This window comes from Pomacea canaliculata, linkage group LG4, assembly GCF_003073045.1.
Source record: "Pomacea canaliculata isolate SZHN2017 linkage group LG4, ASM307304v1, whole genome shotgun sequence".
NCBI lineage: Eukaryota > Metazoa > Mollusca > Gastropoda > Architaenioglossa > Ampullariidae > Pomacea > Pomacea canaliculata.
Genome location: NC_037593.1, coordinates 7,555,080 through 7,581,583, shown reverse-complemented (window position 1 = coordinate 7,581,583; position 26,504 = coordinate 7,555,080). Strand labels below are relative to the sequence as shown.

Below are 26,504 nucleotides of genomic sequence, written 5' to 3'. Positions count from 1 at the left end.
TTTTACAGTTGTCTCGAAGTCAGCAAGGCGAGAACGCCTTTCTTCTTCAACAACAGCAGCAGCAACAACAACAACAACAACAACAACAACAACAACAACAACAACAACAACAACAAATACATGAAGCAATCAAACTGCATTAATTGCGCCTTGGTGGGTATGGAATCATCAGGTGAGATACTATTTTGTGTGACACCGCTTCAAACACCTTGTTCGTGCTCTGCATGCACTTATTCTGAATCAAATGATCGACATCAGTTGTTGGCATGGAAACATCGTGAGCTCAAATTTCCTTCCAAGCTTAGGTGCCCGACTGCTGCGTATGCACTAAGTAGGAGGATGCAGGCATTCGATAACAGTTGATCTCACAACAGATATGTCAACAAGAAGCTATTTTCTACATTTTTCACTCGGTAAGAGTGAGCGAGATGGTGGTTATGAAGGTTATATGCATCAGCCATGAATCAGCGGGATTTTGATGTGTATGATTATGTCAATCTCCCTACTAAGTCAAAAGTAAACTGGTTTTAGCCAAATAATCCCTGAAAGAAAAACACATTTACAAGCAACAATAAAAAGTTCAGGCAGGTGCATTAAAAACTTGAAGTAATAAAACTACTGTTGGGTGTAATTCTTTCCCTATTTATCTGTTTGAATCGCGGATGGCTTGACAATATTTGAGCACCGCCTCACCATCCGCTCATAATCTGGTCCTAAACGGGCCGGACAGATTTCGTGGGAATATTTTTCAGTGATGGTTATTACAGTGTTGGTTCGAATTTAACATGTAGTCTTCAGCAGAGTGAATGACCCATACTTTTCAATCTATTTCTTTGCCAAAAAAAACAATACCTAACAGCGTAGAGTTTGTGTGGATCTTTCTGGAAAACATGGTTCTGTTACCGTTAACTTTGGCCTAGTAACCCACGAGGTGAAACCTATGTAAATCTCTCAAATTCCAGACTTGAAATGATAATTTAGCCTGATGCAGAAATAACTGTCAAACGGACCGATGTAAGCACATATGTGTGTTGTTTATTCGTCGCCTTACTTTGTCTAAGAAGGAGCAAACACTACTTTCTGTCAACACGCTAATCTTTTTTTATTTTGGCAGATTTCTCTGCAACCTCAGATCATAAACTATTTGTTTTCGTTGTTTCTGCAACAAGGTATCTTGGCAGCTACACAGCAAAGTTCAATAAAAAATGGGGTGCATTTTGTACTAATGACTGTATAGAGCTCAGTGTAAGGCACTATTTACCAAAACCTGAGTGAATACTCGCTTATGTGCTGGAGATACACGTCCACAAACATCACCACGCACGGTCAGAGGTCAAAGTGGTGACATCACCATTGTACGCAGACACGCCTAATAAACATACAATGCAAACTCTCCTACTGCGGCTGTACAGCATACAATCCTGAGGTCTGTATTGTTGACATCTGTGTCTAGTGATGTTTCTAAGGGTGCGTGCAGAGAATGAAAGGAAGGGTATTAACCGCGATTTAGGGAAATGGTGTCTGGATACTGAGCTCTACCCGGTCATTACAAAAACAAATGTGTGCTCTGCTAGACCTTTACCAGTGCATGTATCTAACAAAGCAGATAAAGATGCAAATAATGTCAAGGCATCTAATAAAAGCTCAAAGCCTTTTCAAGGAGGGATTTGATGACTGAGTAGATTAGAGACTGCAGTAGAGATTTTATTGTAAAGAAAATATTATATAGATGTTATTGTAAAGAAAATATTATACAGATATTATTGTAAACAATTTATTATGCAGATATGATTATACAGATATTATAACAGGTATTTTTGGGGGGAGCGGAGAGAAAGAAGTTCGTTGATAAAGATGTTGGATTTGTTTTTCGATGATGCCTATGCACAGAGTTCGACTAATGTTATTATGTTTAGCATAATCGGACACATGAGCAGCATTGCAGGTGCCTTCGCTGCCAAGCTTCTAAAGATGAGAGGGGAGATAAAATGTCGGAAATACCCTCGCTGACACACACACTATCTCTCTCTCACACACTGCTGACTTAACAGCTTTACTATTATTATTACTATTAACATTGATGTTGACAGTTATATATCTTGTATATCACAAGTGAAGTAAATTTAATCATAACTATGTATATGAAGTACTTGATATCAGAACAAGCCTTTCAAAACCACAAATGCCACACTTTATACGATTTGTAGTAGAAACACAAGTCCTGACTACTGGCTGATTAGTAATTGCGCATCTCATTCCTAGCTGACAGTCACTTGTCTTATCCTTTTTTAAACTACCAGTCTTAAATACTTTTATAGATGGGTGCTCTATGAATGCTGCTTTAATGCATAATAATAATGTTGTTGTGGTGTATACTTACCAGAATTGTATAAACATTTTATTAAAATAATCAGGATGCCTCTTGATGTTGTTGCTTCCCCCTGTGAAATGGGCTTCGGCCTAATCAGTATAAAGTTCGAGCTCGAGTTCGAGAGTTTCTCTCTCTCACACACACTCTCTCTCTCTTCGCGTGCATGCACCTGATGCACCACATGCATTTTTAGGAAAAAACAGAAAAAAGTAAAGAAGCCAAATAAAAAAAATTATTGCACAAGACTTTGTCCTTACAAAATGAAACAAATTTACAGAACATGAGAAATAGAAACAAACAGCTCCAAAACATCCCCCTTTACTCCTGCAGCAATGCTTTGCACAATGATATCCTGCAGCTAGGCAACGCACAAAATCATGGACTGTAACCCGGAAGTCGCGCAGCTCCAGATGCTGCCACGTGACCCGCCTCTACCCGTCACGTGACGCCTGCGATCGGATGTTATCTAAGGAGTCTCTCGATTTGCCGACCGGCTGACGCTGTCGCGTTCTTTAATTGGCCTGGTCAGATGTTTGATCAACGCCCGTCCTGGACAGAACGTGAACAACAACAACAACAACAACCAACCAACCAACCAACCAACCAACCAATGCGCGTAGTGTGAAAATAATTTTTGATCTTTGTCACCTGTGTGTCTGTTTGTCAGCGTGTCAGCTCCAGACGTTTGACAGTCTTTGATTCTGTGCCTAGAAATGGTCAGCTCGCTCTTATATTTCACTGCATTGTACGCTCGTTCTCTTCAATAGACAGTCCATCAGGACTTCATTCACAGCTGTTATTATTTTAACTCTTAGTCTTGGGCAAAAGAGGCAGCTAGGAAGAGTAATAGGTGTATGATAAAGATATTTGCAATAATATCTGTAGTTTGTGGCGCAGTTAAACACTAACAGTTATAAAAAGGGAATAAAGAACGGAAAAGGAAAGAACAGTGCACGAAGAAGTCAACAAAAACGTTATTTTCAAGGATTATTGGAATTTCTCGGTGCAAGAAAATATTTCTCTAAATATTCTACCGTTCTTGAGATACATGCCTAAAAACACATCATATAAGCAAGAGAGTTTAATACCACTGACGTCACGATTGTACTTGGATACATTGTATGCTGTCAATGCTTCAGACAAAAGGTTAGCTCGGATCACATGCCAGTTAGAAACATCTGTGCACAAACTTGATTTTTCTTGACTCACACATGTGGATGTCGAGATAAAATTAAAAACAAAACTTTTGGAAAATTATATCACAGCAAGAACCGCAACTCACATGTGTAGCCAAAAATCCACCGATGATGAAACGAGGATGCGATGACCATTGGATAACCGAGAAGAGGATGACCCAGGTCGGAAGCCGCCAAAGAGACGATGAAAGCGTCAGCATGATTCAGCAGCTTCCTGTTTTTGAGGGAGACGATGAGTACCAGAAGGTTGAGGGTCACCGCCGCCACTTCTGCACGCATCAAAAGACAGACAGTGGTATAGAGCGCGTGACATCTGCGTGAAATAACAGGACAGGAGAACGCGAAAATAGCTTTGAAAGAAGGAGAAGAATTAGCATAGATACAGCTGCAGTGTTCACAGCAGCATCAATAATTGTACGTGAAGTATGAGTAGGATGAACATCAATAAAAAGGGAATAGTAGGATGGGCAAAAGAAGGACGTACAAGAAGGATGAGTAGGAAAAGGAACGAGAAGGAGTAGGGTGAGTGAAAGAAGGAAGAGAAAGATGAATAAAAAAGACGAAGAGAGTGAATAAAGGGAGGAGAGTGAGTGAAAGGAGGAGAGTGAGTAAACGAAGAAGGAAAATGATAAATAAAAAGGAAGAGTAGGATGTATAAACGGAGGAAAAAAGAAATGAGAAGGGAGGAAATTAAGAATGAGCAAAAGGAGGAAAGGAAGGGTAAGTAAAATAGGAGTGAGAATGAAGAGTAGGGTGAGTGAAAAAAGGAAGAGAAGGACGAATTAAAATGACTAAGAGGATTAATAAAGAGATGGTGAGTAAAAGGAGGAAGTGGAGGAGTGGTAATACAAGAAGGAAAAGAACAAGAATAGTAATAGTGGTAGTTGTAGAGGTATATAAAATCGTAACATTAGTAATAATAATCGAAGAAAGAGAAGTACAAGAAAACATTATTATCAGTAGTTATTGAAGAAGTAAAAGACGAAGTCACAACAGTGGAAAAAGTAACTGAGGAGGAACTAGAAAAAGCAGAAAAGACGATAAAGTAGTAGTAGTAGTAATTGAAGATGAAATCGGAGACATAGGAAAGATGTACTAGTAGTAGTAATTGAAGAAAAAAGTAGAAACAGATGTCAGAAGTAGTAATTAAATAATAAGAAAAAGTACAAGAAGTAAAAAATACGTCGTAGCAGTTTAAGAAGAAGGAGCAGAAAAACACAGCGTGAGGAATAGAAGAAGAAATAGTAGAAAGATGTAGAAATGGAAGGCGAAATATTAACAGAAAGAGGAGAGAAAGAAAACAAGTCATTGGCTCGCACACCTTTCTGTTTGATAAATTTCAAGTCAAACTCCTTGTGCCAGGAGAGACTGAAATCCTCACTGAGGAGATACAGAATTTATTTCATTACTTCTGTCTTTAATTAGCTCAACGTCTTGGCGAGCCACGCCCCTTTACTTTCTTAAGCAGCAAGTAAGTGCATGGACATGCAGTCCCTGCTGAGGTCGAGGATTTCGCAGAGTTCAAAGCTGCACAGTTCTTGTGAAGATGCCGCCGAGCTGAAAATACAGTCTGACAAGGACTCGAACCCCCCTCCCCTCAAAAAATCAAAATCGATGATCTCCCCTGCGGCATCCCTGTCGGAGTTGCGTGACATGATCACGATATCTGCTCCACCTCGTGTTTCTCTACCCACCCCACCCCTACCTCCGAGCTCGGCGCTCCACCACCAGTCACGCAGTCTTCACGTGTGTGGACAGATGTGAACAGTTATTGCTGCTGATAACGAGACTCTAGTAAAGCTGCATCTCTCGCCTAACGACACCATCGTCTGATCACCACAGCCCACGACAGTCGTTGTTGTGCACTCTAACATCATCATGGCGGATCACGTCTCGTTAATACCCTGGTCACCCTTGTGCACGCGCTCATAAGAACAGATCAGAAATGCAATAATAATAATAATAATAATAACAACAACAACAACAACAACAACAATAATAATAATAATAATAATAATAATAATAATAATAATAATAATAATAATAATAATAATAATAGGACTTACGCTTGTATGCTTCTAAGCTTAGGATACATTTTTTAAAAAGATTAGTTTGCAATAATAAATGCACTTTAAAAAACTAGATCATTGTTAATGTATACCTACCTACTGACTCAACTGGCATTTGTTTTTATATAGGTTTTAGACACTGCGAATGAGGTTGAAGGAGAATACTACAGTCAATTATCCCGAGGCATCAGAACCATTACCAGCTCATAAATATCAAATGACAAACGGGTCTCTTTCTTGTGGTCGTCCAGTCAAAGCCCACAGTACTGTGACTATTTCCTCCCTGCACGAACCTATTGCTTTCTGTGCATGGCACAGGCTAAGTGCGGAGGTGCTGGTGTGTTTGCTGAGCTCTCGTCGTCTCCGGGGTGAACAGCGGCGGTGGTTAAGCACATTGCCTCGTGAGACCTCGTTAAACAATTAACCTGCTCAAGGAGAGGAGGGTGGGACACTAAGCACAGAGGGAAGAGGTTCTGTCAATAATAAACACTAGGTTTGCTGTTTGGCAAATCTAGTGATAAAGATATGTGGTTGCTTTTTTTGGCCCGTTTTTTCGCTTTTTTTACACACACACACACACACGCACGCACGCACGCACACACGCACGCACGTACACTTACCAGCAAAAGCGCTGCATGAAGACAAAAAGAGGACAAAAACATATAAAATAGTGCAAAGCAAAAAAAGACGAAAAATTAGTTTGCACTCATCTTGTAATCAAGTCGGTGACCTAGACTCCACTAAGGTAAACGTTTTTTCGCAGACAACTTGGGAAGCATGTTGCACTACTTCATTAAGATTGGTTTGATTAGAATTCATGTCTTGTATCCTCTTCTTTTTTGTCTTCTAGTGTCTTTCTATATATTTCCCTTTCTATAATATTTTCTCTTTGCATGATATTTTTATTTTTTTATAAATTATTATTCCCTTTTCCCATCATTTTCTCTTTGACGATTCAGTGGCGTGGCAACCTTAGTCACGCCAGTCAAGATCTCGGTTATACTTCTCTGAGGTTAAAAACACCTGTTAAAAAACTGCTACCTCAGTGACCTACATTCTATTTGCCTATGTGAACGGAGAAAACACATTTTCGAAGTAAAAAAATCCAGTAAAACAGTAGCCATATCGACTTGTCTTCATTGGTTTTCAGCCTCCCTGTAAAACGAGCCACCAATCTCACCTGCACACATACATCTCGAGGCCTCGGGGTGTAGTTCAATACCAGACAGGCTTAGAAACTCACATCACTAATGACATCAATGACTGTGTGAGAGAGAGAGAGAGATAAAGAGAGAAGAAAAAAAAACTGTAGGTGTTCAAAAACCTTCTTAAATTCCTAAAGTGTCACACATTGACACAGCCACGGGGTTACTAGGCAATAGTTCTATAGATGCTCTTTACATCTTGTAAAGCGCGTGGAGCTCGCTTCCTGTGTGAGAAAAATAATAATAAAACAACGAATGTAGTTAGCAGCCTTTACTTTGTAGCTCTGTAAGCAAAGCCTGAACATTTGCCCAGGAACCATAATATCTCTCTGCATGATATCCTTCATGATCTTAATCTTTAGTCAGTCAAAATATTGTTATACTCTTGGATGTTTATTGTAGACTACTAATTAATAAACTTTTCAGACCTTTCCTCTAATCTGCGCCTAAAGGTCGTTATTAATAGGAAACATATACACAAAGGTTTGACTAAAGGTTAAAGTTCAGGTCAACGCCATCTTTAACTGGTGAAATACAATTCGGCAAAGTTTTATCTGATTGTTTTAATAAGTTGTATATAAGTTGCAAGCTTGGTCAAATGATTAACCATTCTTGTTCGGTTGAGAACGGCTTTTGCATTAAAACTTTGCTCTGCTTTGGTGGTCAGACAAATCACAGTCCATGTACATGCTGTTGTACACAAACAACAATGAATTATCTAAACAGTATGCACTCTTTGTCACAGCACTGTATCACATGTAGCCCAAACCACTGTGTGCTCGTCACAGAACATTTAATCAATCAAGACCACAATTTGGTCGGTCGTACAGTGGTTATTTCAGAAAGTCTGCACTGGAAAGAGAGCTATAATCAAGGTATGCACTGGAGAACCCAGTCCGAAGGGCAAATAAAAAAATTACTAAATAAAAAAACCTATAGATAAGTAAAGAAATTTTATCCAGACTTTGTATTAGTGTGTGCTAGAATTAAGGTAACTGTTGGAGGAAGTTATTTTCATTAATGATAAACAAGGAAATTGATGTGCTCCACAAAGATTGCTTGAGTCGGGATTTGATTGGTCAGGTAAGGTCAGAAACGATTGTTTGATCAGAAATAACCCAAACACCTTCAGTTTAACTAAACATACTATTTTCGTTCAGGAACAGCAGACTTTACCATCCTATCAAGCTTTATTACCTGTGCTCACCGGATAACAAAAGCCTTCAATTCTTGGGTACTGTGGGTTTATTTTTTTTAAACCATTACTGTGACATTTACTCTGTCTATCGTAAAACTACACCCTTGCGTGCGAAAGCTAAAAAAGAGTGGACAAACGGTTCTTCCAAGACTAATTGGTGTCTACCTGTCACAGATAAAGCTACTCTGTTTCTTTTATGTTCAGTACTTTGTACTCCAGCACCACGTGGAAACGAGCGATGGAAGCACAAGTGAGCGGATTACTCACTGGGCAGGACCAGCGCCTTCGCCACCCATGTCAGCTGAAGTCTTCCAGAATTAATGACCAGCCAGCAAAACATCAGTCTTCTGGAAACTGGTGCCTTCCTGGTGGGGAATATCGACAGAACTGTAGTTACATCCACAGTAATTCAGGTCGGAATAGCAGTTAATTCTCGTGAGTCACGTTGCAAGTCACGTGGTGCTACACTCGATGGCCTTTCAAAGCAATATTCGGACCTGGAACTAAGTCGCCAAAAGAGATTTCTTAACTGGAAACATGTCGAACGTGTGACTAAGCTATGAAAATTGTTACAATAAGCCGTAGGGAAAACATCATCAGACCTAGTCACATCTTTGACAATATGGGTCCGGTTCACCGTTAAAAGGTCATCCTCTTTGAATCTGCTGTAACACCCGCAGCTGCGTCAGATGAGAAAGTGGAAACTGTATCTGTGGCAAGCAAATACCAATGTAATAAGTTCATTTAGGGAACTGTCTCGCTATTATAATCACTTTTTCCTTTTCTGTGTCCTTAGTGCGCTAAGGCGCTCAGTCCTTCTATCTCTGTATGTCTTTCGTTCTTTCACTCTCTCTCTCTCACACACACAAACAAAACACACGCGCGCACGAAGAAAAAATCACGCATATAGACACACTGACATCAGTAAAGAAATCCCAGTATGTATTTAAAATACACACGCACACATATGCACTTAGACACACACACACACAGCCAGGAAATTGCGTAGGCGCGTGCCCACCCACACACACACAAGCAGACAGAGACAGCGAGAGTCGAAATCACACGAAAACTGTTACAGAAGCCGCGGAAGCCACGAGGGAAGGTTTTTCGGGGTTTGACGATGACTGACATCTCCTCTAATGGCTTCTGGTAAGTGGCTGGCAGAAGGCTTCAAGGTGCCAGACAACATCCTGCCCCAAATGAGGTCGAGACACCTCTGCTACAAAGATTCTCACTCGACGATCGTTTCTTGAATGCTTTGACAGTCAGCAACACCCACTCTTTTCCCCTTCCACGGTCATACACGTGCGTACAAGCAATCACGCATCTCCACCCCTAAACTTTAGCAAACGACATTCTTAGAGCAGATAAAGCGAAGGTTTAACCAAATATTTGATATAACCGTCATTCAACACTTTGTCAGACTCGGTCAAAACTTTCATCCATATTTGTCTGGCTAAGAGCGACCTTAAACAGAAGCATCCTTTGAGCATGTGACTTTGTTGACAAATGTCTTATGCTTGATAACATTTGTTACAGCTGAGAATCCCCTTCTGCCCCACCTTTATTCTGCTCAAAGCCAAAGAGACAATTTAAGAGGTCCAGTAGCTTCGGGAAAAGGACACTTACCACTTCACTCGGAACCGTGAGGTCCTAGGTTCTGATCTTGTGACACCAGTTTGGTATTTTCTCCGTATACCACAGTTACCCTCCCACACCCGCTTTCCCCCTAAAAGCCTGGCTAAATGTGGTCGAACGTTTGACCAGCTTTGGCAAAGATGTGTGTAAAAGTACAAACATCTCGATGACTGAACTAAGTCCATGTTTATTTGCCAACACGATGGGAGACTTACGAGGTCTGACGCTCGGTTAAGAAAGGCTTTCAGTAAATAAATAACCACAAGACGGAATAAATGCCTTTCTATAAAATAGACCAACAAACAAAATAGCAATAAAGCTCTGATTGTTTTTCTCACCTGCTAAGATCAGAAAAGAGGCGACAACGATGTCTCCGGTGGGCGACAACGCGGAAGCTGTGTCCCACTCCGTGAGGTTGCTGAGCGCGCGCGAAAGAAACTCCGTGTTGCACGTGCTGGCCAAGACAGCTCCGAGCACCAAGGGACTCGATGACAAGTCGGGGGTGGCAGAGGAAAATGCCGATGAAGCTGTAGACGACGACGACAACGACGACGACGACGACGACGACGACGAAATAATACCTGAAGAGAACGACGATGAAGGAAGTAGAAGCTTGGCGTGAGAGAAGTTTCGTGACGGAGAAACTTCCATGGATTACAATGAAGGAGGCCACCACACCAGTCGAGAGACACTGTTCCACTTCAAAGCCGTCCAGCAGCGATAAGGCTGTCAAAGAAGCATCGTCCATGACACGGCTTTTGTGCTTGACGTGCGCATGCGTGTGCACGGGCAGAGTGGGTGTCGGGTGCGTGTGTGTGTGAGGGGGGGGGGAGAGTTTGCAGAGTAGTCCTGGCGCCGGGGATATGTTTGTCGCGCCACTGCAAACGAGGGAGTCTGCGAGTGTTGGATGCTGTCAGCAGGCCTGACGAGTCGAGTGATCGTTTGATGATGATGAATATAATTATTATTATGTGGTGACATTATGTGGTATTATTATTAGTCAATAAAAGAAAATTAGAGGGTAGTATGAAAACAACTCAGAATTAATAACAAAGAAATAGGACAGAAAGTCTTTGATCGCAGAGAAGTCTAAAGCCGATTGTACACTGTAGGACTCGTGTGAAACAGTTACAGGACAAGTCGATTCTGCTGTGTTTGCAACCTGATAAGGAGTAGAGAATCAGACCATCTGCAGACAACGGCCCACCAGCCTCTTTTTGCGATGAAAATGAAGAGATGTGAGGGAATTATTCGCAGACTGAAACACCATATTGTAGACGGCACAGTCTGGATCGTCACCCGTTTTGTTGGACTTGGTGAGACCACGAACTTGTATTACTGGACTGCTGGAAGATGATTTTTTTTCCAGTTAACTCCTAAAACGAGGCATTAGGCTACAAAGCTTCCGGTGTAGTTACATTCTTTGTTTAGGCTCGCCGTGACTAACAGCGGAGAACTTGGCAAGAGGCTAAGCGTTGGTCTCGGCAGACAGACAGCAGTCCACCTGTACACATCCATGGTGAGACCGCCTCGCAAGATTCGAGTAAAAACAGAAGAGATTTACAAACTTTTTCTATCACTGGAGACAGTGAAGAACATCATCTGTAGAAAGACTATCTCACCTTGACAGAACCTCGTTATCTCATTTGCTGACTAGAATACAACAATCCAATCGACCAAGTACTTGGCCATGTCATCCTTGCTGGTTGCATTTTAGTTTAAAAGTTTGTTTAGAGAATGAAAAGACGACTCAGGTGAACCGTGAGGAAGTCGACCACTAATACGATTATTCCCATTTAAATGAGAAACAGATCACCAGGTTCGTGAACTCAACAGACCAGCAGTAACGTGCATTATTGAGTGATTATTTCTATTTTTCAAACATACAAAACAGCGCAGTGACGGAGTGTAGATTTTTTAAATTAAAAATTAATTCAGGTGTTTATTTTACAAATGACGTCGATAAGTGAAGCATTTTCTTTGTGATTATAACAGCTGGAAAGATCAATTATGACAGGTGGTACACTTCAGACATTTCTCTCCCAGTCCCCAGTTTCCTGAACTTGCTGATGTTGGATGAGTGGGTAAGTAGTTTGCCAGATGCCCGCGGTGTGAAATCGACAGAAAGAAATGATGTGACAGATGTTTTTGCTGCTCCAATTCCAAAGAAGGAATCAACTTGCTTTTTATCTGCTCAAGTCTTTGGCAACAGCCACACAGACCATCCCTCATCTGTAAACGTGTCTACACTTGTTCGAACATCTTTACCTCTGTAAAAGCCATCATGCATATATACTTTATAACATATGTTATTTTGTAGGCTCACCGTATTTCTATTTTTTCGGACATCTGTACTTTTTCCACAGTCTTGGTGTTTTCAATCCTGCAAAAGGAAATGTATGTCCCCACACACGCAAAAAAAGTTTTAATTTACTGCGGAGGTTTGGAAGCAAAGCAATCCATTAATAAAGAGATTGATCGAGAAAGCCGTTGAAAAAGCCTGCAGTTGCTGCTCTTGTCATGGAAACATTGTATCATTATTGTGAACAGATGAGTGGATGACACATCCAAACCTCGGCTTGAATAGGTATGAATAGGTCTACACGGACACAGCTACATCCACTGAGTAGGTTGGGAAGGAGGGTTGGTCACGAGTATAAAGTGGAACAGCAGTTCGGCAGGTGCGAGGTGTAGGATGGGGACAATAGCAGACAGGCGGGTTAATGTTATAAAGATTCACTCTCGACTGATGTCAGTACCGTTCCAAAATACAAATGACTAGTCCCCTTCAGTTCTAGAGGTACACAGAACCAGATACAGATCATATCTTGAGGTTTACAATGGCTAGGAAACAGACATTAGTGGAAACAGGTTAATTCGGTTTTGGACTTTCATGATTTTACCTGTTCCTGTACCCTGCTTCTCGAGTTGGTGTGTATGTGGTGGTGGTGGTGTTGTTGTTGTTGTTGCTGCTGCTGCTGCTGTTGTTGTTGTTTGAGGAGATGTTTCTACATTTGTGTCTTGACATAAGTGGAGGGTCTTGATTATTCATGTCTTCAAATGTTTAAAAAGTCTTTGGACAAGAAAATAATATTATGATAAATTCAACTTCAGCCTCAGAAAATATGCTTGGGAGAAAACCGTTATAATAAAAAGACACGATGGAATCATCTTTCCGTGATTTTGCTTCTGTGTTGTGGTCATTTTTCGATTTAGTTATTGGGTCTTGATTTTTGTCTTTAGCTCGGCTGCTTTTTGCTCCTCTTTTCTCTTGTTCAGTTGGATTGTATTTTAACGTTCCCCACTGAATAACAAATTCGAACTGATTGGATTTGCTCCCCGGATTTCACTCTGACATATTTCATTCTGCCAGGCAGCGACATTAATCGCGTTTCAGTGAATAAAATCAAGCGACGATCACCTTTTGCTGTTTAACAGGATATCCCTGACCCTTGGGTTTTAATTTTGTTTTTGGCGATTGTTGGAAATGTACTTTTACCGTTAAATCTGCAGTTATCACTCTTTACTACCAGAAGTAAGTCTGCATTGTTTTTATGTTTACATCTGTAACTGTTTCGTGAATATTGTGGAAACTGATCAGCGCAATCTTCAGCGCAGAATGTTTAACTTTATCTCAGTTATTAATTATTAAATATGCGTCAAAATTAGTGAATAATTTAAAAACTAATTTTTCCATTTTCTGTTTACCTTCACTGTCTCATATATGAATGGCTTTGTTTCCTTGCATACTTTTATCTCCTTAGAGCTAGACCAAGATGTAACTAAAGCACATTGCTCTCGATCTTGGTCATTTGTCATTGCTTTTTGTCATTTGTCATGGTTTTGTGTCATTTGTCACCATATGTTTCTTACCTTTCATCTTATTTTAAACCAGTACTACTCGACAATACATGGTGCAAGTTGTTATTGAAATCGTGTGAGGAAAAGTGAGGGTTATTTTACTTGATTTCTTTTGGTTTTCTACTTTCTGAAGAGCGTAAAATGGGTACAAATACAAACAGATCCTTTGATCTCTTGCACTCTTCCGGAATTGCCTTGACAACCAAGCCGCAGTTCCGGTGCTCGATCACTTGACCATTTAATTATCTTCACGAATGCAAACGACGTATCAATGTATTAAAGAAGGAAAGTCGAATTCCAAGTTTGGGGCGCTAAACCCTTGCTCAGAATCACACTACATTTGATGTAATTTTCTCACATCACGGTTATATGTGTGTAGCTTATAACAGACACCCCCCTCCCAAAAAATCCACAAAAACAATAAGGGTGAGAACGCGCAAAAACTTTTTTTTGGAGGGGGTGAGAGAGGAGAGGAGAAAACCAGTTGGTGTCCTACATTAATCGCGCACTGGACACCCCTGTCTTCGTGGTGACAGCTAATCTAGAAACTGGAACCGACCTACGAAAGAAAGACTGAAAACATGAGACTGAGGCGGTAATTAATAGAGACAATGGATGCCACTCATCAACGACTGTTGTGCCTAGCAAAAGAGTCTTGCCATGGAATGGAACCTTGCGTGTGGAAGCTTGTTAAATAAGTTGTGACTTTCTCTGCGCACGCGTCTGTGTGTGTGTGTGCGCGCGAGCTCACGCGCACGTGTAAGGGGTCACCTGGTGATGAGTGTTAGTCATCAGTTCCTAGTCATTTATTATCGAAATTGTGAGGTCATGGGTGGGACTGTTGGTTAGTTGGTTGGTGTTCAACGCCTTCTAAGCCGCAAAGGTCAATGTAAGATATTTTTTCCGAAATATGTGTAAATATCTGTCTTCTGTTCCAGAAACTCACGAATACAAACACCACCCTCCTAGGCCTTTAAAAGCACTGTATGTAGCTGACCTGTGATAAACTAATCAAACAATAAGGAGGTCAGCCATAAGCCCATACCATAGCAACTTATCATTTTTATTAGTCTAATTTCCTTTCATATTAATTCTTTATTTTTTGTGTTTTGTGAGATCCAAGTTCTTTTACTAACAATAACAAACCTGTTGTTGATGTTTTTGAGTGAGAGAATAGCTCTATTCACCTGTGAAATGGGAAGAAATCTTCAAGCACATTGTTTTCCTGGCTGTCTTCAAGTGACAAGAAAGCAAAAATGTTGCGTGCTAGGTGTCAAACTCAATCTCACCTGTTTTAGCAGACTAAAAGTTTTTTCCACAGGGAAAGTTCTTTATTGGAAAATCAGTTTCAACCCCACCCAACCCCTCATCCTTGTTGCGTGATTTTTTCCTCGCCATCCTGTTTGTACTATTTTGTTTATTCCAGAAATAAACAGCGAGCAAAAGTGTTGAAGAAGCCTCAAAAAAGAGACACAATTTTTGTTATGAGGTAGTAAAATTAAAGAATAGTAAGAAATACATTTGCCGGCCAATGTATTTTCATTTTTCTATTTTGGCATTTCCATTTTTGTTTGTTGTTGCTGCTGTCAGATGAAACGGAAACAAAATACAAAAAGAAAGAAGAAAAGAAAGAGGGAAGGAAGGAAGGAAGGAAGGAAGGAAGGAAGGAAGGAAAGTATGCTCAACACACACCGGTTGTGGCTGCTGTTGCCGCTTCAGTACATATTGTCCTCTTGGCCGACGACAGGTTGTGGAAGTTTCGGAGAGCAACAGTTTTTGTTTTCTCTGAATTGTAAGAGAACGCTTTGAACTCAAGTAGAACTGTTTATTAATAGCAACAGCTTCATTTCGTAATAATAATTCATATTTTCAACTTTTAGAAGATGAGTCCCTCTCGTGACTTAAAAAAAATTCTTTTCTTTAGGAGTAAAAAGAATTAAGCGGCTAAAGAATACTTTTCTTAAAAAATCTTCTAGTGTGGCTTCTCTCCTTCTTCCCAACCATTACGTGGAATAATTCTAAAGATAACTGTCCTCAGAGATTAATCAGAGACACATGTATGCCTTCCTTCCGTTTTCTAGGGCCATGATGTTAATTTAAGGCAGCGTGTATTTAGAATTTTAAAGTTCAGTGCCCATTTAACTAATGTAAAAAATCTCGTGTCAAAATTAGAAACAAACGAAACATTTTTTGTTCAATGACTGGTTTAACCTTTGGAAAGATGAGCTTTAGCTGATTTTTTCGTGATCGACCCCAATGCGAATTTTCTCTTTTTTCCCCCTTAATTTTCACTCATTCTATCTTATTGCACCGTCCCCTCATAGTTCTACGCCCATGACATCCTCTATCACAAGCTGCCAGACGACCTCGCTGTTTCTCCCAAAGTTCCAACAGATGTGGAGTAATGAACGGATCACGTGTGCGTGACGCTAAAGAAGCGCGTGCTGGACGTTGTAGACTTAATCATCCCCTCCCCATCCCGTCCCCCTTGTCTGCTGCAACCGCGTCGCGTGCGGACCGCTGGACCCTGTCGTTGCCTGTGTCACAGAGCTTGACCTATAGCCTGTGCACAGTTGCAGCTGAATCGCGGTTAATTAGTGGAGAGGACTGCCAGGACTTCCCAAGGCGTGTCGGGACTTTAAATCTTGAGGTTTGTGTGTCTCACGCCCCTTGTACATCAAACCGTCTCCCTTCCATAGCCTCCAGGATAAGCGTCTGGTGAACCGTTGACAGATGTCCACTGGGCTTTTAATTTTTTTATTACATTATTGCATTGATTTCCCTTTAATATCCATGGGGCTTTTCGATGAAGCATTTAAATGTCAGAAAAGCCCAAATCATTTGTTAGATGTTCGATGTTAATTATTAATTTGTTAACTTGTATCATTATATTCATTCTAAAAAAAATGTTTGCCAAGAAATATGACTGTCTCTGGAATGCATGTTACTTTTTAGACTATTCGTATGTATACCAAAACGAGCCACTGTTTGTTCTAATTGTAAGACCGACAAAGTGACAAATTTTTCTATTTCTTTGTGCAGTTTCTTCAAAAGACTTTTGGTGGGTACAGATTTCTCTGTACCAGCAACACTTATAGTCTCTCATTTTTATTGCACCCAATAAAAATTGCTACTCGATACATTATATCCTCTTCTACATCCAGCTCCTTATAAAACCACAATGGTACTTTTCCAATTACATGTGATATACCACATGATTCTATACTGGTGTTAAAACATGCTCATCAGTCTCATGAAATCCGGACCAAACCTGAAAAATCTTTCAAAATAAAAGTCCTTAAGTGTCCAATTTTTGTTTTTCCAAAATACCTTAAAAATTTTGAGTTCATTTTTCTTTATTGGTACACCATAGCACATCATAACCCACCAAGACTTTTCTATCTGCAGTTGAGAAATAAATCTTCCATTGATCATTACAAAAGATTGTTGGAAGTACTTGTTTTAATTTGTGAGCAATAGTAAACAAACATTCTAAGGTTGTTTTTTTTTTTTTTAGTCTGACGAAACAGAAATAGCATTCTTCACATATTGCTGACAGAGCTTTTGGGAAAATCATGTTTCATGCATGTCTCACATTCTGCTCAACTCCTAATAAGTTTCAGTTTCCTGCAGATGTTCTTCTTAGTGAAAATTACTTCGCATTAAAAAAAAATTAGAATCACAAGTTTGTTTGAAACAGTATTTCACTCCTTCAAATACCCTAGTAACTTTTGTCTTATATAAAAACTTTCCCGCTTTTTATTTCTCTGTCTCTGAAAAGCTCATTTTGTAGAAACAGAATGCAGAGTTGATCAGTAAGGTGAATTTTGCCGAGAAAAAGGAAGATGATTGTACGAAGCTATTGTTCTTGCTTTGTGTCCAGCGAAGGTCTTAAAACTTGCAGCTGTCAGTGAAAGTTTTATTATCAAGCAACATAAATTGCTCACACCTGAAAGATTTGGATCAAAGCCGTTGAACAAGATTAGAAAGGAAACTAACGGTTTTGTTTACGATGCTTCAAGAACGGTTGAAGAAACGCCGAAGTAGTGCAAGAAAGAGACTGTGCCGAAAATAGAACCTTTTGTAAGTCTGGTAACAAATTATCAATCATACACTTTTTCTGGGCTGCATCAGTAAATGTAAAAACTTATAATGCCTTGTCCACGTTGAGCAAAGAACCCTCCGTGGTATTACAGAAACAGGGGAACGAAAGGACATATATAGAAACTAAGAGAGAGACAAACCTGTGAACAGACAGACACACAGGCAGAGAGATATAAAAAGAGAAAGAAAAGGCGAGAAAAGATAGATGAAAACACCACACCCCGAGACCACACACACACCATACACACTCACCAATCCACTCACCCACTAGCTTACAAGTATATAAGTGGACTGGAAAGACTGTAACAGAGCTGGGTGCAAGTCCTTTGCTCTTCCCGACAGAATCTTGAAGGGAAGCTTCCGAGGATGAAATGCAAGAAGGAAAAGCTTCTGAGGATGAAATGCAAGAAGGAAAAGCTTGTAGCCTCACAGAGAAGAAGAGAAACGTGAGAAGACTCGAATTAAAATAATTAATTCGGCTCAAAGGCGGCACATGTGCCTCAGGGGATTCAGTTCGTTCAATTTTCGTTCGTCTAATTCAAGCGACAGCACTAGCGCATAACTGCAGTTCGTGTAGCCATAACGATAAGACAGGACAAAAATAATTTCACCTGAAGCACCTGTAAGAAAAATATATCTCGCAAAACCTCTTCCTATGAAACACACTTGCATAATCAGTTCTTTGTGTGAAGAAAATTATTCGCGGGGTGTCGCGGGTGGTGCAGAGGGCTGTATTGCAACAGATCTTACAATGACAGCTCCATAGCTTCACCGTTCCATTCCATTGATCGTTCCACTCAGTTTTAAGTGGTTAAATCTCAATTTAGTACTGGGCTCTCGCTGTGAGAAAATCGACTCAGCTATCAAAAAATCGAAAGGCAAGTGGTGGCCAGTAATCACGCGAATCAAGAATAGATGTCTTCTTTTTTTAAAAGTCTAGACGCTTCAAGATCCACACCACCTCCTGCAGCAGACTTCAGTTTGAAAGAAAAAGTGGAGGTATATTGCTGCTGGTCGTATTTATCATCCAGCCCAAGAACTTTGTTCATTAAGCCTGTAAATAAGCTAGGAATCTTAAACTTGTTCTAGCAAAAAAATCGGCAAGGTCTCCAGACTCACTCCCTCCCTCTCTCAGTCCCCACTTCACTCACTCGCTTGTAGTATGTGTGTTTTCACATATTTTGGAAATCAGTATATTGTACTAAGGTTTACCCAGGCATCAGAAAAAATGCACCTCTCTTAACTTTTAGCCCAGGGGTGGGCAATTAATTTTCCAAAGGGGCCGCATGAGAAATTGGGATGGTTTTAGAGGGCCGGACTAATATAAATAAGTCAGTTTTACCCAATACTGTATATATAGTATATATAGTATATATACTGGCGGGCGGGCCAGCGGGCGGGCCGGCCTTTGCCCAGGTCTGTTTTAGCCACTATTTTAGAGGACTGCTCCCAAACCCTTCAGACTAGTTCACCTTCTAAATTGACAAACACCGTTATGTCTTACGAAAAGGAAATACGAACACTTATGCAATCCGGTTTTTGTATAAACTCTCGAAGTGCCTCAGGACAGGACTTTCACCTGCAAGTCTGTAAACCAGCTCGTTTGGCCAGTCCCCAGAGAGATCCTACCCAGCGAGGACCACACCGCAGACGAACAGTCGATATTTGCAATGTTGATCCTCTTTATTTATTTTTCTTAATATTGTAACCTGCGGGATCAAAGTGAACACGCCGAGGCCACGTGCCAGGTCGAGCAGGTGTGACAGAGCTCATTGCTTTCTGTTGCTACCTGTGGTAATCACCAATGATTAGCCTACTACTGTCGTGTACGCTGCGACCTGTCAGTGAGAGTAATTAAGGTTTTCACGAGCTAAGTGCGTTGTAAAAAAAAAAAAAATTGGTGGTAAAATTCTGTGGTCAGAGTCACGAGCTTGCCGATATGTTAGGGCCTTCTTTAAACGGACATATATTGATGGAGATCTGATCAAAGCTGACAAGGTCTTTAAATGATAAATGATGGTGATAAAAAACTTAACTAAACGTTCGTCTATATTTATCCAATTAAGAAAGCCCTTTACAGAACCGGTGCCACGCCGAGTTAGCCACGCCTTTAAGGAAACTTAGACTGAAAGCAAAGCTGTGACCTCTAGTGACCAAACACTCTGTCACGAGTAGTAATTTTCACACACTTTTTTAAACTACAGTTTTCTTCAGGGCCACTTTAAGCAAAGCTCCACACGTCCTGCTGGTCACACACATACTTATAAGCCACACACTTGACAACACAATTGATGTGTTTAATTACGAACTTCTGTATCCATGGCGCTACAGAGAGACAAATTATATATGATTTGTTTATACAAACCATTTTGCTAACTCCAATTGAATACAGCTACTTTCAAAAGAATGTAGCACACACTCTCATAAAAACCCTTCTGTTTTCTTTCGAACTTTATTTCTGCTCTCGCTAAATTTCATGTCCGTAACTAAGTCTAATAAGTCAAGCGTCACAGACACGGTCCAATTCACAGATCGACATGGCCCAATTCACAGACACGGCCCAATTCACAAACACGGTCCAATTCATAGACACGGTCCAATTCCCAAACATGGTCCAATTCATTTATCGACATGGTCCAATTCACAGACAGTTAAATTGACAGACATGGTCCAATTCACAAAACACGGCCCAATTCACAAACACGGTCCAATTCACAGCCCAATTCACAGATCGACATGGCCCAATTCACAGACACGGCCCAATTCACAGATCGACATGGCCCAATTCACAGACACGGTCCAATCCCAGCGTCGCTTCTGCGATTATTGCTGTAGGCCGGTCGCTGCCAACTTGCTTACCTCTACTTCTCCTGTGGTAATGTTGGTTTTTTTTTTAAATTCCAGATTTAAAAAAATCTTACTTAATTGAATTTAGCTATAATTGTGGTGGTCGTGCTGCTGTTAGTGACCACAGTAACCTCCATCAAGTGTCTGTGCCCCATGTGAAAAACATGCCTCCCTTTGCATGCGAACCGTGAACTGTCAGTACAGCAGTCGTTATATATTATGCTTTCGTCACCTGGCAAGTGATCGCTCTTTCCCACTAGCAAAAGTTCGCTTCCGCATCATTTTATTCCCGAGTTAATTAAATTTTTTCATTTTCTTTTTGGGTTCTCTACATTCTTTAAATACGTTTTATATATGTGCTAAATTGTTGCTTGTTGAAGATTGCATGCTATTATCTCTCTAAAAATACAAAACTATAGTTTCACGAAGCTATTAACCGTCTCTAAAAAAATAACCTGAGAAATTATGAAAATATGTGCACGTTCCTTCCCTTATTTTTCTCCTTCTCTGCCTCTTCTATCCCCACTTTGTTCATCCTCCTTTGTTTTCTTTTTTAATCTTCCTGTCTCTAAAGGTTAAGTCTATCTACCGCAAAACGGGCTTTTTCTGGACATTATAAAAGGATTGTCATTTTTTAAAGCTACTTTCAACAGTCTTCCGGTTATCTAGAATCCCTGATTCTACTTAATGATCCCATGCGATTAGCCGTTACATCAATGTTACGTATAAATATCTTCTTGGTCGTTGGTGGCCCCTTTTTTTTTTTGTTGTTTGGCAGACAGAGGTCTGTCAAGAAGAACCTTGTGATTTGCGTCATGGCATTTGCCATTTTTGGAGTCTTCAGTCTTGAGAGGCAGCGTCTGTGTTGTCTTCAGAGGTCGCTATGCTATTTCCAGCATAAACACCACAGCGCAAACAAGATAGCCGGAGAGATGGGCCTGGGACAGTTTTGTTTATCCTTTCTTTTTTTGCAAAGAAAATTGCCTAATTCTGTCTTGAGCCATACATGGTAACCATGGTATTAATAGACCTAAGAGAGGAAAGGAGTGTGTGTGGGCAGTTAACGATTGAAGACAGAATGTGTGTAACGTTTTTAACGAAAGAGTGTGTTGAATGTGTTTGCGAGCGCGTGTAACATCTGCATGTAAACCACGCTCGCCGCACTCTTTCACCTTTTTCAACAAAAAGGTCCGGCCAACGATCAACACATTTAATGTTTATGAAATTAACTAACGATGAGATGAGGATGAAACAAAATAAAAGGACACTACCCCCTCCAGCGTCAACCTCTTCCAAACGCTTCTCAGATGGTTGGCGCTGACGAAATCACTGACCAGCAGGCTAATCCTTTGAATTCCTTCACGCAGTTCGTGAAGTTATCTGTGTAGTTAACTGTATACTGTACACTCCCCACGGAGCTCTCTACACACCAACTGCTTGGTCTCTACACACCAACTGCTTGGTCTCTACACACCAACTGCTTGGTCTCGTCTCCCCGAGAACCGTTAGCATCCCCCTAGTTAACACGTCCTTTTCTCCCTCCTGACCAATCAGGCCACCTAGCGACCAGGTAACTAGGACGACCATCCAACTGTCTTTCTTGGAGACTCTCTCCACCAATCCTGGCTCTCCATAGCCTCCCGTCGCCCCAGTTACACTGTGCCAGGTCATTTTACGTCATTCACTATATGACGCAAAAGAAACGTCACGCAGAGCTACGTCAGCGCTCGCGCGCCTGCTCTTCCCTGACCACAGGGAAAGTTAAAAATAAAAACATGAATCTAACTAGATTCGTCTCAATCGCGAATCGTTACACAGGCCCCCCCTTAAGCCCAAAATTCTCAATTTTGGCTAAAAACAATGATGAGCGATTCAAATAAACGACAACTACGTTAACACTACTGTTTATGACCTTCATCTTCAGATTCTAACTCTTAAGTCCAAAATTCTCAATTTTTGTTCACAACAACGATGAGCGGCTCAAATAGTCCGCGCCTACATTATCGCTGCCTTTTATCACTCTAAGTTGATAGCTGTAGGGCTGGAGCTGTAGAGCCCACCTCATCAACCTTCCATTTTCTGTTTTGGTTTTCTTCAAATATTGCAGAGGCTGATGGTCAGTCTCTATCACGAATTGGGTGCCATATATGTATGGTTCAAATTTCTTTAATGCCCATATGATGGCTAGGCATTCCTTTTCAATGGTAGCATACTTCGCTTCTGCGTCACTGAGCTTCCTGCTGGCGTACGCTACAGGTCGTAGGTCGCCATCGTGCTCCTGCAGCAACACCGCTCCCACGCCGCGGTCGGAGGCATCCGTCCTGAGTGTATACTGTGACTTGGGATCCGGGAGACACACTATGGGCTTTTGACTCAACTGCCCCTTCAGATTCTCAAAAGCCTCTTGACAGTCGCTGTCCCATTGTATATTTTCTGGATTGCCTTTCCTTGTTTTATCTGTCAAAGGTAAGGCAATACTGGCGAAGTTGGGAATAAATTTCCGGTAGTAGTTTGCCAGACCCAAGAACGCTCTCAACTCTTTTTTTGATTTTGGTGGCGATGCATTCTTTAGTTTAAGTACCTTGTCTTCCTCCGGCATCAGTATTCCGCGACTCACCACGTGTCCGAGGAATGACAAGCTTTTACATCCTAACTGGCATTTGTTGGGTTTCGCGTTCAAGTTACACTGTCTCAGCCGCTGTAATAACTGAGTTAAAATATGGATGTGCTCTTCCCATGTCTCAGTGGCTATTAATAAGTCATCCATGAAGTTGCTCACTGATTCATGAGGTAGTGGTCGGAGGAGTCTTCTCATCATTCTAGAAAAAATAGCTCCAGCATTCTTTAGGCCGAAGGGCATTGTAGTCCACTGAAACTGCCCTTGCGGTGTTGTGAATGCTGTCTTTTCTCTATCCTCCGACTTCATCGGAATCTGCCAAAATCCCTTCGCTAGGTCAATCTTCGAGAAGTATAACTTCCCACTTAATTTAGTGAAGAGTTGGTCCATGTCTGGCAGCGGTTCGGCGTCGAATTTCGTTATTTGGTTCAATTTCCTGTAGTCGACGCAGAACCTGTTGGTCCCATCTTTTTTGTGTACAAGGACTACAGGAGCGTTGTAAGGTGACGCCGCCGGTTCTATGACTTTCATTTTTAACATTTTATCCACTTCGTCACCAATGGTCTCTATCTTCGAATGAGGGAGTGGATACTGCCTTACATACACTGGTTCGCTTGATTCGAGTTCAATATTGCACTCGAGAAGGTCGGTTCTCCCAGGTAGGTCGCTCAGTGTATCGGGAAATGACTCACACAGAGATCTGACCTGTCGCTGCTGTTCGTCGTTTAAGTCCTCCGAGATGCACACGTGCTCGGGACCTTCCGACTTCTCTAACATCATCATCGGTATAGCTGCCTCTCTCCGAGGCATGTTTGACGGATATTCTTCGTCGTCGACCACGACTACTGCGACTATATGTGTTTCACCAGTGTCTTGTGTCCTGGACACATACTCCTTGAGGATATTAGCGTGATAAATTTTCTCCTTCTCTCCAATGCTGACCTTATAGTCACACTCGTTTATCCTATCGGTTATCACATACGGACCTTTCCAACACATTTGAAGCTTATTGTTCTTGGTGGGCAGTAGGATCAGGACCTGGTCACCAACTTTGAAACATCTCGGTTTCGCCCTTTTGTTGAAGTGGAGGGCCTGCTTTCCTGCCGCTGTTCTCAAATTCTCTCTTGCCAGCCTGCATGTGTCTTCTATTCTGTTCCGTAGATCAACAATGTACTGGAATGTCGTTCGTTTCTCTTCGTTCTCTTCCTCTTTGGTCCATAGTTCTTTCAGAATTTGCATCGGACCGCGGACAGTTCTGCCGTATAGAAGTTCAAAGGGTGAGAACTTTAATGATTCTTGCGGCACCTCTCGGACTGCGAAGAGTAATGCGGGTACGAATCGGTCCCACTCTTTTGGTTGTTCCTGGCATAAATGCTTTAGCATACTTTTGATTGTATTATTGAACTTTTCAACCAACCCATTGCCTTGAGCATGCCTTGGTGTGGTCTTGATTCCTCTGATGGATAACAGAGAGTTCACTTCCTTGGCAAGATCTCCAACAAACTGTGACCCTTGATCGGTAAGGATTTCTTTGGGCACGCCCAGACGTGTCCACATTTCCCAAAGTGCTTCTGCCACGTCTTCTGTCCTTATGGATTTGAGGGTTTTAGCCTCCACGTACCTAGTGGCATAATCAATCATGGTCACTATGTACCTATTTCCGCGGTCGGAAGCTGGCATGATTGGCCCAATTATGTCGACGGCCACTCTCTCAAATGGTGTTTCGATGATGGGCATTTTACCCAAGGGAATTTTAAAAGTACTACCCCGGGGGGATGTTCTCTGGCAGATGTCACATGACTTGCAATACCTGCGCACGTCAGCGCAGATCCCAGGCCAAGAGAAGTCGCTCCACACTCTACTTTTAGTTTTTGCAACTCCGAGGTGCCCAGCCATAGGTGTGTCGTGTGCCAAACGCAGCACCTCTTGTCTGTATGCCTTAGGTACCACGACTTGGTGTACTGTCTTCCCTTCTTTGCTGTGGACTCTATATAGTATACCTCTCTTCCACTGGTAGGTGGCTTCTGGCCTTGTCGCTCGACTTTCGTTTCCCTGCTTGGTGCTATGACTTGCGGCAAGCTTGCGTATCTGAGCGAGGGTAGTGTCCACTCGCTGCGCTCGACCCAGTTCTTCAGGAGTTACGCTACCTAGCAGAGGCTGCGATAGCATTAGTGGTTTGTCGCACCTTCTCCCGGAGGCCCTCGTCTGTACTGCCGCACAAACTTCCTTGACTGGGTACACTGGGATTGTCCTCATTGTTCCTTCAGCGTCTTTGCGGTAATTACCAATTAATACCTTGTGGACTGGATCCTCCATGAGCACTACCTCGGTGGGTCCGTCGAAATATGGAGTGTCCATCTTTACCATCGCAGTTGGGAGCACCCGTTTTACTGCCGACGAGGCTAACGTGATTTCAACTGTCTTGCCTGTTTTGCAACACTCAGGCACTAAGCCCGACTGCACAACCGTGATTGAGGCGGCAGTGTCTCTCTGTGCAGCCACTCTTTGTCCTTCAATAATTACCTCACACTCGAATGAGAGGGGTATGTCACCACAAGCTGCGCACAGCATTTTACAATCCTCCTTGCGCGTGCAGGGGAAGTCTTGTATCACTACAGCTGCTGTCTGATGCCTCTGCGTGCAGTTTCTCGCAAGATGGTCACCACCACATATAAAGCAGCTTATCTTCTTCGCCCCCTCTTTGGAATGCTGGAATTGTCTAGTTGCCATCGGTCTAGCTCTGCTGTTTGTTCCAGACTTTGTTTCTACCTGTGATTTCCCTTCAGATGTCCCATCATTGTGATTGGGTTCGAATTTCTTGAACCTCTCTCGATCACTGCAGGTTGCCTGTTTTGCGGATTCAAACACTAGCGCATGTTTTAACGCTTCTTGCGCTGTGACTGGTTCGCGTTCCATGATAAACCTCGCTTGGTCTAGCGGAAGACCTGCGATAAATTTTTCTTGAAGGAACATGTCTCTTATTTCTTCAAAAGTACTTTTCCTCCCTGCTAGCTCTTGCCACCTGGACAACCACATATCAATTTTGGCTAAATGTTCTTGTGTGGTTTCATCCTGTCCTTTCTTGGCGTCTCTGAACCTTTTCCGGTACTCGTCTGCTGTCAGACGAAATCTGTTGAGCAGGGCCTTCTTTAAGATAACATAGTCATTGGCATCTTCATCGTCTAGCCGACTGTATACTTCGCCGGCCTTGCCTTTCAACAGCGCTCCTAAACGTGGCGCCCACTGGTCTTCAGGCCACCCCTGCACTTTTGCAGATCTTTCAAATTTCCGAAGGTAGACTTCTAGGTCGTCGCTATCTTCGAAATATGGGAGCTTGATTCTTATCTCATGCTGATGGCCGGAACTAGAGCGTGACGGGTTCGCTGCATTTTCAT

The 26,504-nt window shown here is 41.7% G+C and overlaps 1 protein-coding gene across 2 annotated transcripts in view; it reads right to left on the bottom strand.

The window, feature by feature from the left end:
* The window catches only part of LOC112563007 (opsin-5-like), a 45,231-nt gene that overhangs the window by 13,999 nt on the left and 4,728 nt on the right, over positions 1–26,504 (bottom strand). For both annotated transcript variants that reach the window (XM_025236683.1, XM_025236684.1), the window contains one exon: positions 3,654–3,836. In XM_025236683.1, coding sequence (XP_025092468.1) covers positions 3,654–3,836 — 183 coding nt within the window. The remainder of the gene's footprint in view (positions 1–3,653; positions 3,837–26,504) is intronic.